Source organism: Onychomys torridus, chromosome 2 (assembly GCF_903995425.1).
Source record: "Onychomys torridus chromosome 2, mOncTor1.1, whole genome shotgun sequence".
In the NCBI taxonomy this organism is placed as follows: Eukaryota; Metazoa; Chordata; class Mammalia; order Rodentia; family Cricetidae; genus Onychomys; species Onychomys torridus.
Window position 1 is genome coordinate 54,555,810 of NC_050444.1, and position 15,845 is coordinate 54,571,654.

General features: G+C 43.4%; 1 protein-coding gene across 1 annotated transcript in view; it reads left to right on the top strand.

Annotated features, from left to right (window-relative positions):
- The first annotated feature begins 308 nt into the window (after positions 1–308).
- Positions 309–15,845, top strand: part of Mdn1 (midasin AAA ATPase 1) — a 144,940-nt gene continuing 129,403 nt past the window's right edge. Inside the window, exons 1-2 of the mRNA XM_036179625.1 lie at positions 309–518; positions 12,195–12,421. Coding sequence (XP_036035518.1) covers positions 417–518; positions 12,195–12,421 — 329 coding nt within the window. The 5' untranslated portion in view covers positions 309–416. The remainder of the gene's footprint in view (positions 519–12,194; positions 12,422–15,845) is intronic.

A 15,845-nucleotide genomic window follows, 5' to 3' on the forward strand; every position in this document is an offset into this window, starting at 1 on the left:
ATAAGGCAATTTTCTGTGGGCGACAATCTTGGACAACGAATCTGCTTATCGTTCACATCTGATCTGTGCTGATACAGAGTAAGTCACCGTGCGCTTAGGTCTCACGCACCTGCAGCTCCTCCCTTGGTAAAATCTGTTTCGGTCGGGTCACGCACTGAAAAATCACGTCTATCCGTTATCCTGCCAGCCTAAAAGCAACTTCCGCCTCCCTCCCTACTAGCCGTGGCGCGGCAGTGACGCATTTCCGCCGAGGTGGGCGTGGCCGTAGTAGCGCCGCCGCAGTGGCCGCCGCTGGTTGATGACGTTAGTGGAGTCCTTCACCACGTGTGCGTCCGCTACCCGGCTTTAAGTGGATTTCCTTGCCTTGGTACATATTCGGCGGCGACCCCGCGGCCCCGTGGACGCGGCCAGAGACCATGGAGCACCTCTCCGTGGAGCTGGTGGCCGGGCCGCTGAGGCTAATCGCCAACAAGAACGAGAAGAGCCGCGGAGAGCTGAGCAGGTTCCTCACCAAACCGGTGAGCATGGGTGAAGGGAGGCGGGCCCGGGCCGGTGAGCTCTGAGTCCCGAGAAAGGGCCTTTGTTTTTCGGGGTCAGCTTCCATTCCCTCGCCCCCTGCCCGGCGCTCAGACTGTGATGGAGAGCTTGCCCTTCCGAAAGGAGATAGTTAGTTTTTCTGCGAGGCTGCTTCTGTGGCCCCCAGACATGTGCATCGCCTAAGCCGCCCCTTACCTTTCCCCATCCCTGGTTTGCTTGCAGGCATGTTTTTCTTTTTGACTTGTCCCTTCTGTTTGGTACCTTGTCGGGCATCGGTAGCCTTTCTTCGGGGCACAAGTCTCTGTAGTGTCGAGACAGATAAATCTGGTCTCAGCATCAAGGGAGTTTGCATCTGCTTCGGAGACAGTTCATAAGCACACAAACAACTGAAGGTCAAAACAGAACAGCTAACTTTGGGAAGTGGAAGGTGAAAAGAATTCCCCAAATGGGTCTTGGGTTTCCGCCTTGCCTTCTTGACTACTGCCTGAGTTGAGCATCCTTACCAGGCAACTCTTCACTTGTTATGTTACCCTAGCTGCTCTGTGTGTAAGCTTGAGGCTAGAAAAATGCTTTTGATTTTGTAAAACTCATTCGGTTGCGATTGCATTAGGTACAACATACACACTCCGCTGTTTAGTAATCAGCAGCACTAGATCGGATCCAGTGCTTCTCTCCTGTGGGTCTCGACCCCTGTCACAGGGTCATTTGAATTTCATTTCACAGGCCATTGGATAACACAGATATTTACATTACGATTCATAATAATAGCAAAATTACAGTTATGAAGTAGCAATGAAAATAATTTTATGGTTGAGGGTCACCACAACGTGAGAAATTGTATTAAAGGGTTGCAGCATTAGGAAGGTTGAGAAGGTTGAGAACCACTGGCTTAAGACTAAAGAACCTGAATCATTCAGAGCAGAATAGAATTCCCCTGAGGAAATTCTGAGCATTTTTCTGGAGAGGTTGAATCAATGTTCTACTACTGAATTATACCCTTAACTAAAAGGCATTTTGTTTGTTTTATTTTTTCTTTAGAGACAGGGTCTCTTATGTAGCTCTGGCTGTCCTGGCACTCTGTGTGTAAACCAGACTGGCCTTGAAACTCACTCCATAGAGTGCTGGGATTCCAGACATGCACCATCAGCCAGTATCAAAAGGCATTTCTGATAATGGGTGTGAAAAACCCAACTTAGTGGCATCTGTCTCTGGGTTTCTGGCCTGTGGTTTTCCTAGCAGAATTGCTGCTGGAGGACTCAGCGTGAGTAGGCGGTCTAGAGGAAAATGTAGTTTTGGGTGGGTTGAGTAAAAAGAGAAAATTGGTTTAGATGAGCTGACCTTGTAGAAGGCTCTAGTGTTATGTCTTGTATTTGGAGTGTACATTCTGGATCTAGAGGTCTTACAGTGGGAGAGCATTTGCTTAGCATCCTGGAGACCCTGGAGTCAGTTCTTCGCACCTAAGGGGATTCATGCTTATGTTTCGGGAGTGAGGTTGGAAATAATTTGTATTCTTTTTTTGGCTAAGATTTTTGGTAAGACAATATATATAATATATAAGAATCACTCAAAGTAAATTCTGAAAATAATACAGTAATACCACAAAAGTTCCCTGGATTTAAGTAAGGAGTTTGGGATAAAATTGCTGATCTCTTCTCTCTGATTTATCTTTTGAATTCTAGCCAGTCTCAGGAATCTTTCAGATTTGTTCCTTTCTGTTTTGGATAATGGCTTAAATATTTTCATTGAGGGTTGGTTCTATTCCTATTTCAATTCTTTTTGTTTTAAATTTGAGGCTGAATCTTCCTATGTAGGTTTGATAGCCTCAATGCTGACAATACAAGTGCATACTATCATGTTCATATATACCCCTAGTTTGGAAACAAAAACACTTCATTAGACAGTAATAAAGATGTGAAAATTCTGATTCACAATGGAATTTGAGAACTGAACAAATTATTAAAAGATTGTTTTCTTTTTTAAAATCCCTCTTAGCTGGGCAATGGTGGCGTACGCCTTTAATCCCGGCACTTGGGAGGCAGAGCAGGCAGAGGCAAGCAGATCTCTGTGAGTTCGAGGCCAGCCTGGTCTACAGATAGCCTGGTCTACAGAGTGAGATCCAGGAAAGGTGCAAAGCTACACAGAGAAACCCTGTCTTGAAAAACCAAAAAAACAAAAACTAAAACCAAAAAACAACATCATCAAAAAAAAAATCCCTCTTAACTGGTGAATGTATCCTAATTCCAAGAACTAGGTGCCAACTGTTGGTGGGTGGGGTCATTCTGGGGACTGAATACAGGGCCTCACACTGTACCACTGAGTCCACCTCCCACCCTCACCCTCATTTTTTTTTTTTTTTTTTTTTGTTGTTGTTGTTGTTGTTTTGAGATAAGGTTTCTCTGTGTAGCTTTGCGCCTTTCCTGGAACTCACTTGGTAGCCCAGGCTGGCCTCGAACTCACAAAGATCCGCCTGCCTCTGCCTCCCGAGTGCTGGGATTAAAGGTGTGCGCCACCACCCCAGCATCCACCCTCATTCTATATATATGCGAATATCTGTTTTGTTTGTCTTTTGAGACAGCATCTCATGCTGGGCCTATAACTTTGTATATAGACTACCCTAGTCTGGATCTCACAGATATAACTGTCTCTGGCTACTTAGTCCTAGGATTACAGGTATGTGCCACCCTGCCTGGCCTTGGTATTATTTTTGAGACAAGTTTCAGAAACTTAGAAGTCTAGGCTGGCCTCCAGCTTGCTACGTATCTGATGATGGCCTTGAGTTCCTTGTTCTTCTGCCTCCTGTCGCCAAACACTGATCACAGGTGTGTGTTGTTATGGCTGGCTTATTTTCAGGCTCTGTACTTGTTTTTCCACTGCAACTGTGACTCCTCCTCCACTTTGACCTCTGTCTGTATAGACATTCATGGAGAGCAGAGTGTTTAACACCAAGCATGGGCACTCACTGGGCATAGCATAGCTGAAGGTTTATTTGTTTATTCATTCACTTACTCATCAATCTGATTATTTATTTGTTTGTTTTAGGGGGGCAGAGTTACTCTGTGTAACATCCCAGGCTGACTTTGAACTCACAGAAATCTGCTTCTGCCTCCTTTAATCCCTGAGTGCTGGAATTAAAATTAATGTGGGCCACCACCAGCTGGCTTTGCCTGGCTATTTTTATTAATTTTTAAAAGTGTGGGTGTGTGTGTGTGTGAGACCATGCATGTGTGTATCTGCCTGCCTGATAATTGCAGGTAAACATGGAGGTAAGAAGAGGGAGGGCATCTGGGCCAGGCGGTGGTGGCGCACACCTGTAATCCCAGCACTCGAGAGGCAGAGGCAGGTGGATCTCTGTGAGTTCGAGGCCGGCCTGGTCTACAGAGCTAGTCCAGGACAGACTCCAAAGCTACAGAGAAACCCTATCTCCAAAAACAAAAAAAAAAAAAAAAAGCAAGAAAAGAAAGAAAGCACAGGTATTTACTCTGTGATTCATAACAGTAGCAAAATAACAGTTACGAATTAGCAACAAAAATAATTTTATGGTTGGGGGTCACCACAACATGAAGAACTGTATTAACGGGTGGAAGCATTAGGAAGGTTGAGAACCACTGCTCTAGAGCCCTTATTACAGGTAGGTGATTGTGAGCTGCCTGATGTGGGAACTGGGGCCCAAACCTTGGTCCTCTGGAAGGGCAGTGTATGACTTAACTGCTGAACCAGCTCTCCACATTATTTCTCTCTCTCTCTCTCTCTCTCTCTCTCTCTCTCTCTCTCTCTCTGTGTGTGTGTGTGTGTGTGTGTGTGTGTGTGTGTGTGTGTGTGTAATGTGTCTTATTTTATGCTCGTTAGTGCATGTGTGTACATCATGTGCTTGCCTGGTGCCTGCAGATCTCAAAGAGGGCATTGGATCCCCTGGAAATGGAGTTAGAGGTGGTTGAGAGCTGCCCTGTGGGTGCTAGGAATGGAAGCTGGGTCCTCTGCAAGAACAAGTGCTCTTAACTGCTGAGCTAGCTCTCTAGCCCTCTCCATTTTCTTTAATTGCATTTGTACTCCTCTGCAAGTTACTTAACGTCAATCTCTATTTCTTGATGAAATATGTATGGTGGCTTTAAAATAGAATAGTTGTAGGCAGTAATTGTAGAGCGAGGACTCTGGACTGGTGATGTAGGTGAGTGAGTCTGTCCCTGCCTCGTAGGTATCAGGGTTGATCTCCAGTACTTAGCGCCACAGCAAAACACCACCACCTTCAGCAGTGTCAGTAACCCCTCAGGCCCGTGCTCAGTGATGGCACTTTTCTCAGCTTCTGCCACCTTTGTCAGCCTTAGCTTTTGTTTATTTTTGGAGACTTGGTCTCAACTTTGTAGTCTAGACTGGCCTCAAACTTTTTCTTTTCTTCAGTTTCTAATCTGTAAAATGGGGATGATAGTCTGCAGTTTATGGGCTGCTATGAGGAAAATACCGGAGAATTATAAATGCCATGGATAATGTTTGTTGTGGTAACTGCTATACATAAGGCTGCTCTGATGACTAGAAAATACAGGTGAGGAATTTTACCCGAAGTGCCTGGCACTGAGTGCTGAACAAACAACTGTAATAATAATTATTTTAATATTTAATTTAACATTTATATTAAATTATTAATATAAATTATTTAAGATTTTGGGCAACCTCTCTGCCATTGAACTACTCTAGCCCTAATTTATTACTATCCTTATTTGCAGTAATAATAGTTTTTAGACATCCTGCTGTGTTTTCCAGACTAGAGTGGACACTAACCACACCCACCCCGGTCCTCAGATTCCGTAGTACCTGTGGCTACAAACTCATTTCACCGAATTTGTCTATATTTTTCATTTTATTGTTTGTTCACTTAATTTTTTTTGATGCCGCAGTAGAATACAGAATGTTGCACATGTTGGGCAGTTTGCTGTATGATCACAGGTTGACAGACTCCAGTCCCCTGGTGCTATCACTGTATCATCCCTTCTTGCATTTATTGTAGAATGCTTGTCTTTCCTCTATTTTGCTGTGGTTAGTGTGGCAAAAGCTAAAACTTGGAGCTTATGGAAGAGAAGAGAAATGCACACAGAGATACACAGACTGGGTTCTAGAGCTTTAGAGGTCATAAGGGCTCAGAGCCACCTAATGAACGTACTTTCCCAGAAGACACACCTGAAGGTGGTTTTCCTTCTGGCTGTCAGGTTGCCCTGCTTGTGAGCATGTGGAATGTGAATGCCAAGGGAAGAAGTAACCAAGTCACTGGCCTGCCTCTGAAAACTTACAGGCCTGAATGGCTACACTCTTTCAGTTGACTTCTGTTTATTCTGGAAGACTGTTTTTTTGCAGTTGTCTTCACTAGGAGCTCTAGGAAGGGTTGTTTCCTTTTGATCACTTCCTCTTTGAGAACATCTTTAGAAGGACCAGCTTGTAGATGGAGTGGGCAAGGAGCACCAGCACGCAAAAAACAACATGGAGACTTACTGTTAATTATGAAAGCTCAGCCTTTCATAATTATGAAAAGCTTAGGCTTATCTCACTAGCTCTTAGAACTTCAATTAACCCATTTATATTAATCTATGTTGTGCTTCATTTCGTTTTACATCTCTTCCATCTTTTTTTAAAATTATTTCTTTATTTCCATGTAGATTGATGTGACTGCATGTGTGTCTATGTGAAGGTGTCAGAACCCCTGGATCTGGAGTTACAGATAGTTATGAACTATCATATGGGTGCTGGGAATTGAACTTGGGTCCTCTGGAAGAGCAACCAGTGCTCCCAACCTTGAGCCATCTCTCCAGCCCCTCTTCTCTTCCATCTTGCACCTCCTGTTTCCTCTCTGTCCTCTGGTATTAGGATAATGATCAAGTCCTGGCTAGAATGGTCTGTAAGGCTGGACCATCTCACCTAGCAGCCTTGAAGCTGTTCTGGATGCAGAACTCTGAGGAAACTGCAGCAGACACTCTGAGAGTCTGAGTTACCCGGGCCACCTGTTTTTATTGGTGTCTGGTCCCCTTGCTCTGAAAACATAGAAACTTTCAAAGGTAACATACATATCTGAATTAACACATGTGTGGACTGTATGTTGTACACAAGCCAGCCAAAGATGATTTTTGTTTTATGTTTGAGCAGGTAAAATATTTGTCACTTGGGCCTGGCGTTGGTGGCACACGCCTTTAATCCCAGCACTCAGGAGGCAGAGGCAGGCGGATATCTGTGAGTTCGAGGCCAGCCTGGTCTACAGAGCGAGATCCAGGAAAGGCACAAAGCTACACAGAGAAACCTTGTCTTGAAAAAAAAATATATATATACTACCTGTCTTGTAGTTTTTCTAGGTTTATTTTCTTTATGTCTGTAGCCAGGATTTTCAGGAGGTCTATTCTGATCAAACCTGATCTCTATCAACCTTGAATGAATCCACAGCCTTTCATTTTCTATGGAAACAAAAGAGTAACCTCTTCTCCAGAGCAATCAATTTTTTTACTTCCATTTTAAAGTTAAGGCATTCCTAAAGTATCTAGGCTGATTTAATTCCCCAGTTCCTCTTACAATCACGTCTCTCAGCAGCTGTTATTTGCTCATCAGCATTCAAAAAATTCAAAGCCAACAAGACACCATACAAGATCCAGACTCCCTGTGTATTTTCCATATTTACATGGTTTATGCTGTTTATTTTATTCTCCCTTTAAAGACTATTATTTATAAACTTTTTTTCTATGACTGTCTATACCCATTTTCTTACCTTTTTTTTCTAAGCCTACACACATTTTATTAAACACATTGTAACCTGTTTAGAAATTTTTTGTTTTTTGTTTTCCCTGTCTGGATCTGCCTTTATTGAGCACCTGCAGCATTCAATCTGCATGTCAGCCGCTGCTGTTCAGCTTAGCACATGGCACTGGTGGCTGGCTCTAACTGCCTGTGCCTTTGTATGTCACCTCTGTACACCAAACACCGGTCCTCCTGAGAGACTTCGGGACTGGAAAGCCACATCCAGCTCCTTGTCCCGACTTTTCTTAGCTTTCTCAGGCCCTGGGCTTGGAGACTCAAGCCCCGCATTGGATGCCATATGTAAATGGCAGAGACTTACTAATTATGAAAGCTCAGCTTATAGCTTAGGATTGTCCCACTAGCTCTTATAACTTAAATTAACCCATTTATATTAATCTATGTTTTGCCTCGTTCCTTTTTACCTCTGCTGTCTTGTACCTTCTGTTTCCTCTCTGCCCTCCAGCATCTCTCCCACACCTAGATTAATCTCCTCCTCTCCTCTCTTGCTCAGAAGTCCTACCTAACTTCTTCCTGCTTAGCTGTTGGCCATTCAGCTCTTTATTAAACCCATCAGAACGCATCTTGGCAAAGATACATTTTCATAGTGTACAAAAAGATTATTCCACAGCAGTAGCTCTTGTGTTCAGTACCATGTCTTGCATGAGGCATGTGATAACTACAGAGTGAGCAGATTAAATTGTGATATTCAAACAGTTTCTTTGTAGAACACAGTTTTGAAAAACTTTCTGTGCTTCAAGCATAGGATGATACTTTCAGGCTGTTTCTAATTCAGCTTCTTTGTAATAGTAACAGTTTCTAGTGTACATGTGGAAAGAGAATTTTTTTTTAAAAAGGCAAGGTAGCCCTGACTGGCCTGGAACCAACTATGTAGACCAGGCTGACCTTGAACTCAGAGATCTGCCTGCCTCTGCTGCTCAAGTGCCTCTTGAATATTTCACCATGTTCAGCTTTTTTTCCCCCTTAATACTTCAGGTTTATAGGGTATGTTAGAGTTCTTTTGCTCAACATACTTATTTGATAAATGAAATTATAAGTAATTTAATTGGGATAAAAAAAATCACAAAGGAAGTTTACACACTTAACTCAGCTTTGAGAAGAGGTGAGTTCAAACAGTGTACTAGTTTCATTTTTATCTCAGTTCAATAAATAGGCAAACCCACAAATATGAAAAATGTTTCCCCTTTTTCCTGGGCTCCTTTTGGGAACTTGGATAAATCTGAATAATTGTGTTAATTGAATGGAAAAAAAGTATGGAGAGCATTTTTATTGTAGAGATAAGGGGGAAAGCAGGCAGAGGGAAGAGTCCCAGCTCAATGTGGCCGGCAGACTAAACTGGACCATGAGAAGAGAGGGGAGGGAGAGCAAGAGAGGTGGCCCGGGTGAGCCGACTGCATGCCGGCAGACTAGCATGGCACAAATAGCCGAGTTATATAGATAGGGTCCGGCTGGGGAAGAGAAGGGTAGGGCAGGTGCTGGGAGGAGCCCAGGAACTAAGTGAGACTTGTCCTAGGTTTGAGACTTAACACTAGTCCTTATAGCAAAGGAACTGAATTGGTTGCTAGATTTTGCTTTTTTTCTTTGTTTTTTCAAGACAGGGTTTCTCTGTTTGGCCCTGACAGGCCTAGAACTTACCCTGTAGACCCAGCTAGCCTTGAATTCAGAGATTTACCTGCCTCTGCCTCCAGTGCTGGGATTACAGTGTGCCACCACGACCAACTGGTTACTAAATTTTGGTAAGAGAGCATCTGAACCACCTTAAAAATGCCTTTTCTTCTATTTGATTATTTAATCTTACATTTAATGTGCGTGGACAATCTGTAGGGTGTTCTCTTCTCTTCCCATGTGGGTTTTAGAGACTGAACTCAAGTTGGCCACCTTAGTGGCCATCACCTTTACCTGATGAACCATCTCACTGGCCCAGTATTTGGAAGTTAACCAGCGTCTTGAGCATCCCTCAGACTAGTGTGTCTCTGAACCATTTAAGTAAAGCCCACTTAGGCTTTGTAACAGAAAAGTAAGAAAGCAGGAAGAGGTAGCCATGAGGCTGCCCCAGGGGCTCTCACTTACAGAGACAGTTTCCCAAGAATGCACTTACCTGGGTGTTGTGGTAGACTTGGGTTTGGAGAGTAAAACCTTGAACATTCACTGCTTCATTGTCCCAGCAGCCAGGAACAGGCTGGTGCAGAAAAAGAGAAAGTTCGTTATATGATTGTCCCGTGTTCCTACCCGTACACACTTGCACTTACTCTAGCTGTCCCCTCTTTTCAGTTCTTGCATTTACACATTCATAGGTTTTAATAAAAACATTTTATTTTAGAAATCTATTTATTGATTGAATGTTGTGTAACCTAGAATGATCTTGAACTTTTGATCTTCCTGGCTTGCCTCCCAAATGCCAGAGTTACAGACGTGAACCATCTTCCCTTATTAGATGAGCGAATACCCCAGGGCTTCATGAATGCTAGATCAGTACTCTATCGGCCAAGCTAGTCGCCAGTCCTCAGTTTTGTTGTTTTGAGACTTACTATGTTGTCCATTCTGGCCTAGAGCTTCTGGGCTCAGGCCATCCTCCCACCTTAGTCTTGTGAGCAGCAGTAACTGTAAGCATGTTGCTTAGCTTTCCATTTCCTTCTAGTGTTCCTACTCTAACCCCCAACTCCACACACCCTACTATGTAGCCCAGGAAGATTTGAACCTGCAGCCCTCACGCCACAGCTCCCCAGCTGTTGGGGATTACATGCATGAACCATTATGCTTGCCTTCATTACTTGAAATCTCATTAAGTAGTTTTATTTGTGGTAGGGAATCGAGAAAACTGAGGACAGCACCGGTTTAATGTTTCAGTGTGTCTACCAAAGCTGGGGATGTGGCTCTGTAGTCAGGCTTTGATTCACAGCACTGTAAAACAAAACTTGAATCCACCAAAAATAATGGGGAAGTCCTGACCTCTCATTCATCCTTGTGATGTCATTTGGAAATGGAGCCTTGGTGCCGTAATGAAATCATCCTACTTCCTTTCCTGTTGCTGTGATGCCCTGACAAAAGTGACAAGCACAATGGGGCAACAACCCCGGCTCACAGTGAAAGTGCACAGTGCGTTGTGACTAGTGACTCAAGGCAGCAGGAGCGTGAAGCTGCTGGTCAGTGTCCACAGTCGGGGCCGGAGGAGGGATGCTGCTGCTTGGTCGCTCCATTTCCACAGTCCACATCTGCCCAGGGGTGATCCCTCCCCACTTAGTGACTCTTCCCACACCAGCTAACATAACCGGGGACCCCTCGCTGACACTGAGAGGCTAACCTTATAGAGGATCCCTCACAGATGTGTCCAAGGATGGTTCTAGGTGTTCTTAGGTGAGTCTAGATTTGGTCAGTTTGACCATACTAACCATCCAGCCATGCATCACAAAAGTGAAAATAGATCCAAGGGCAGAGAGATGACCTTGGTGATTCTGACAGAGGCTGAGAGTGGAGTGATGTAGCTGAAGCTAACAGAAGGATTGATAGCCACTGCCAGAAGCCACGGAGTGTCAAGGAAGGCTGATGCTCCTGTAAATGTTTCAGAGGGAACGTGTCTCTGCCAACACCTTGACTTCAGACTCCAGAAATAATTGCAGCAGTACTGTTTGTTACTTTAAGCCAACCGTTTATAATAGTGTTTTGGTAGTGCTAGAAGATTGGTTTAAATTTTTTATTTATGAAAGTCTTTCTAAGGGGCTAGAGAGATGGTTCAGTGATTAATAAGTACATTTATTTCTGCAAAGACCCACATGTCAGCCAAGAACTGTCTATAACTCTAGTTCCAGAGAATCTGACCCTCTACTGGCCTTGGTGGGTACCAGGCACATACAAGGTGTGCATATATATGTTCAGGCAGAGTACTCATATACTTTAAATAAATATAAATAAATAAATATGAAATTATTAGTGTTTTCTTTTTTAAGTCCCTCCAAGATCACCAGCACACACTCCTTGGCTTACAATGGGATATATCTGAAAATAGTCAAAATAAAATTATATACCTAACCTGCTAGATATCCTAGTTTACCCTAAACATGCTCGAAGCATTTATGTGTGTTGGTGTTTTTAATCTATATATCTGTGTGAGGGTGTTGGATCCCCTGGAACTGGGTTTACAGGTAGTTGTGAGTTGCCATATGGGTGCTGGGAATTGAACTCAGGTCATCTGGAAGAGCAACAGGTGCTCCTAACCACTAAGCCATCTCTCCAGAGCATTTATTAGCTTATAGTTGGGCGAAATTATCCAGTATAAATCCTGTTTTATAATGGACTGGAAACTTGTTAGTCACACATTGCAACTTTTTTTTTTTTTTTTTTTTTTTTTTGGTTTTTCGAGATAGGGTTTCTCTGTAGCTTTGGAGCCTGCTCTGTAGACTAGGCTGACCTCGAACTCACAGAGATCCACCTTCCTCTGCCTCCCGAGTGCTGGGATTACAGGCGTGCGCTGCTGCCACCACCACCCGGCTCCATTGCAACTTTTATATCCTTTTTTATACTCCTTGTACCTAGGATGAAAATAAATATGATTTGTTTGTTTCTGGTACTGGGTATTAAGCCCACCCTTGTACATGATAGGCCAAGTGTCTACTGCCGCTGAGTATACTGTAGGTCTCTAAATATATAGCCTTTTAATGCTGTAAGATAAGAAAATTACATATCTATCTTATTTAGAAAACTGTAACCTCAGTGGACTGGGTAACAAACTCTAATTTCTTACTGTAACAGACCCATAATTTTATTATGAACTCACTTAAGAAATTTGGAAATTAGTGTTTTGATTCTAACTAGATCTCTGATCCTTCCAGTACTAAAGAATATTGTTTACATAGACATTTGTCTTGCTTTTCACTCAGGTGTGGACACCTCAAGATCGCCAGTGTATCCTGAATTCCTTGGCACAGTTGCTCCTGGATAAGGACTATACCCTTTTGCTTGGTCGTCAGTTGCGCCCTATCCTTTTAGATTTGCTGGAAAGAAATGCTGAAGCCATTAAAACTGGAGGCCAAGTTAACCATGATCTACATGAACGCCTCAGTGTGTCAATGAGCAGACTCATTGGTAACCATCCTGACGTTCTTCCGTGAGTAGCAGTTTGATTCACATTTCTCTGTGAGGTGATTACCTTCTCTCCAGTCTGGTGGGATGGCCTTGCTGTAACCAAAGCACTTGGGAGGTTGAGGTAAGAGGCTTGTGAGTTTGGGGCCAGCCTCCACTATAGAGCAATACCCCTGTGGGTTTGGTTCGTTTTTTAATCCTGTAGAGGGTGGCACTGAGGACAGATTAGGGTCAGTTCTCTCCTGCCATGTGTTTCCTAGGAGTTGAATTCATGTGTTCAGGCTTGGTGGCATCAGCCATCTTCTCAGGAGTCTTTACTGAGCATCCCAGCCTAGCCTCAATCCTGGGGTCCTCTCTCAGTCTGCCAAGTGCTGAGAGTACAGGTGTGCATCCATACTTCTGGCTTAGCTGTCATTACAAGTGGAGGAAACCGCCATGATGTCCCCAGTTATCTCAGACTTTGGCAAGATGTACTTATGAGGTAGATGTGAAGTTGTATGAGAATTTTTTCTTGATTCATTAAAAGGAGAATTGGCTTTCTGGGGGCTGGAGCAGTGATTCGGGGATTAAGAGTTCTTGCTGCTCTTTCAGAGGACTAGAGTGGTTCCCAGCACCAACATCAGCTGTTGACACTTCAGGGGATCTGACAAACTCTCTGGCCTCCACGGGCACCCAAATTCACATGCATACAGACACACACAGACACATACATAATAAAATCTCATAGGGGAAAGCAGCTTCAGACCAGGAGTGTCCCTCAACTTGACACCATCATGTAAAGCCTGGTGTTCAGTCCCCAGTACCACTCCCACCACCCCAAAATAATCAGACTAACAGCTGTGTTAGAACTGGATTCTAATGTGTTTATTGATTGCATTTGTAGTAAGTTGTGCTTCATGTGGATTTTTAAGTTGAGAAGACTAAGGGCTTTCCTTCTAAACAGTATATTGCTTGACATGGTTTTCATTTGGTCCTCACATAAGAAAAAATGAAGGGCTGGCCAGTGGTGGCACACAAGTTTAATTCCAGCACTTGGGAGGCAGAGGCAGGCAGATATCTGAGTTTGAGGCCAGCCTGGTCTACAAAGTGAGTTCCAGGACAGCCAGAAGAAGAAGAAGAAGGAGAAGGAGAAGGAGAAGGAAGGAGAAGGAAGAAGAAGAAGAAGAAATGAAGGGGCTGTGTTTCTTGGAGAAGCAGAGAGAAGTAGCTTTAGAATTGAACTGTGTGGTAGAAGTGCCATTTCTAGTGAGCTTTCATGGTAGAGTGTGTCAGGACTACGTTAGAGATTCCTTAAGCTTATGAATTAGCCGCCCGTTTCTCCACTGGTATCCAATTTTATGTTCTTTTGTTGTTTGGTTTTGGCCTAAACCTCACAGAGATCCACCTGCCCCTGCTTTGTGAGTGTTGGAATTAAAAGTGTGTGATACCACGCCCAGCTAAATTTTATGTTCTGAAATGAATGTTAGACAAATGCTTGCCTTTTCATTTTTCCAAGGCAGTATATTTCATTTTTGTTTCTGCCATGTTCCAAAAATAATACAGCTTATAAAAGGCACTGTGCTACAGTAAATTTAAAATGTACAGAGAGTTTTAAGAATGTGACTCAGTGATAGGTTACTAATCTAGCATGTGCAAGGCCCTGGGCTTGATTCCCAGCACTGTAATAAAAGAAAACATAAAAAACATTGTGTGTAAATGACGGTTCCATGTATGGTTAAAATGAACTATATGAGATTTTGATTTTTAGGGTGTATGTGTTTATTTTGATAGGGTCTTACTACGTATCCCTGTCTGACCTGGGACTCAGACATCTACCAGCCTCTACCTCCCTAGTGGTAGTACTAAAGGCTAAAGGCATGTGCCACCCAACTCTCTTCAGACACCCCCACCCCAACCCCATCCCCTGCCAGCATATCCCTCTCTGCTTTATGTCCTTTTTTTGTGTTTGTAATCCATTGAGTTCAGTTAGTGCAGCCTGTTGGAATGCTGACTGATCTTTTGGCTTGGTGCTGCACAGGTGAATTCATGACTGCAGTGACCAGAAGACAGCATTTCACAGCTCCCCTCCCTGTCCTCTGGGTCAAAGAAGAGGGTCTATTGGAGGGGGGTTCAAGACAGGGTTTCTCTGTGTAACAGCCCTGGCTATCTTAGAACTCACCCTGTAGACCAGGCTGGCCTCAAACTGAGAGATCCACCAGCCTCTGCCTCCCGAGTGCTGGGAGTAAAGGTGTGCACCACCACCACCCAGCAAGCAAAGGTTCCTAAGCATGATTATCTGACATGTGAAAATTTCTGCCATGGGTGCTTACTTGTATTAATGCTTATTGCTTTTCTTTCAGTCACAGGAATAGTTCAGCAATTTCTGTATCAGTCCAGCATTAGAGAGCACATAGCATCCCAAATCCTTCAAGATTCTAGAATGGGCAAAAAGAGCATGTTGTAACAGTATAGTAGGGACTTGGGGTTCATGGGGGGAATGGCCTGAGTCCCTTTGCCAAAGGAGGAAGTGTCTTCAGAACTAAGATTCTGTAAATTATGGTGCTGCTTCAGCCAAGAAGCGAAGATGAGCAAATACCCCGTCATCACCACTCTGGCCTCTGACTCAAACTGTAAATTAATTCATTTGATCTTACCAATCTCTGTCTCAGGTTTTTGATGAACAACAAACCTCAAACCTCTGGTAACATTTTCTCACGTGTTTATCTTGTGCACATATTGGAGATTGTACAATTTAAAAATGACTGCATAGCTCATACACAGGAAAGAGCAACTCATTGTCTCTTTTTGTATATTCATGTTATGTGCAACCATCAACCCAGTCATTTTTAGAATATTTATGTAGTTTTCCCCCTTGCTTTTTGTTGCCCTGTGCATGCTAGGTACATGTTCTACCATGCAGCTACAACTCTAGTCCTTTATACATATCTATAAAATAAAATTTTTTTTTTTGTTTTTCAAGACAGAGTTTCTCTGTGTAGCCCTGGCTGTCCTGGATCTCATTCTGTAGACCAGGCTGGCCTTGAACACACAGAGATCTGCCTGGCTCTGCCTCCCAAGTGCTAGGATTAAAGGCATGTGTCACCACCGCCCAGCTAAAATAAAACTCTTAATTTCATTAAGAACCTATTAATAATATAGTTGTTATTTATATTTTTAAGACAAGTTTTTTAGGCCTTTTTTTTTTTTTTTTTTTCTTGAGACAGGGTTTCTTTGTAGCTTTGGAGGCTGTCCTGGAACTCGCTTTGTAGACCAGGCTGGCCTCGAACTCAGAGGTTCACCTGCCTCTGTCTCCCGAGTGCTGGGATTACAGGCGTGTGCCACTGCTGCCCGGCTGGGCTGTTTTATGTTCATACATAATTGAGAAGAAGTTAAAGAACTTCTCCACCTGTCACATACTGTTTCTCTTGGTGATGTGTTCTTGAACTTTGTGTTTCATCTGCAGTTAATGA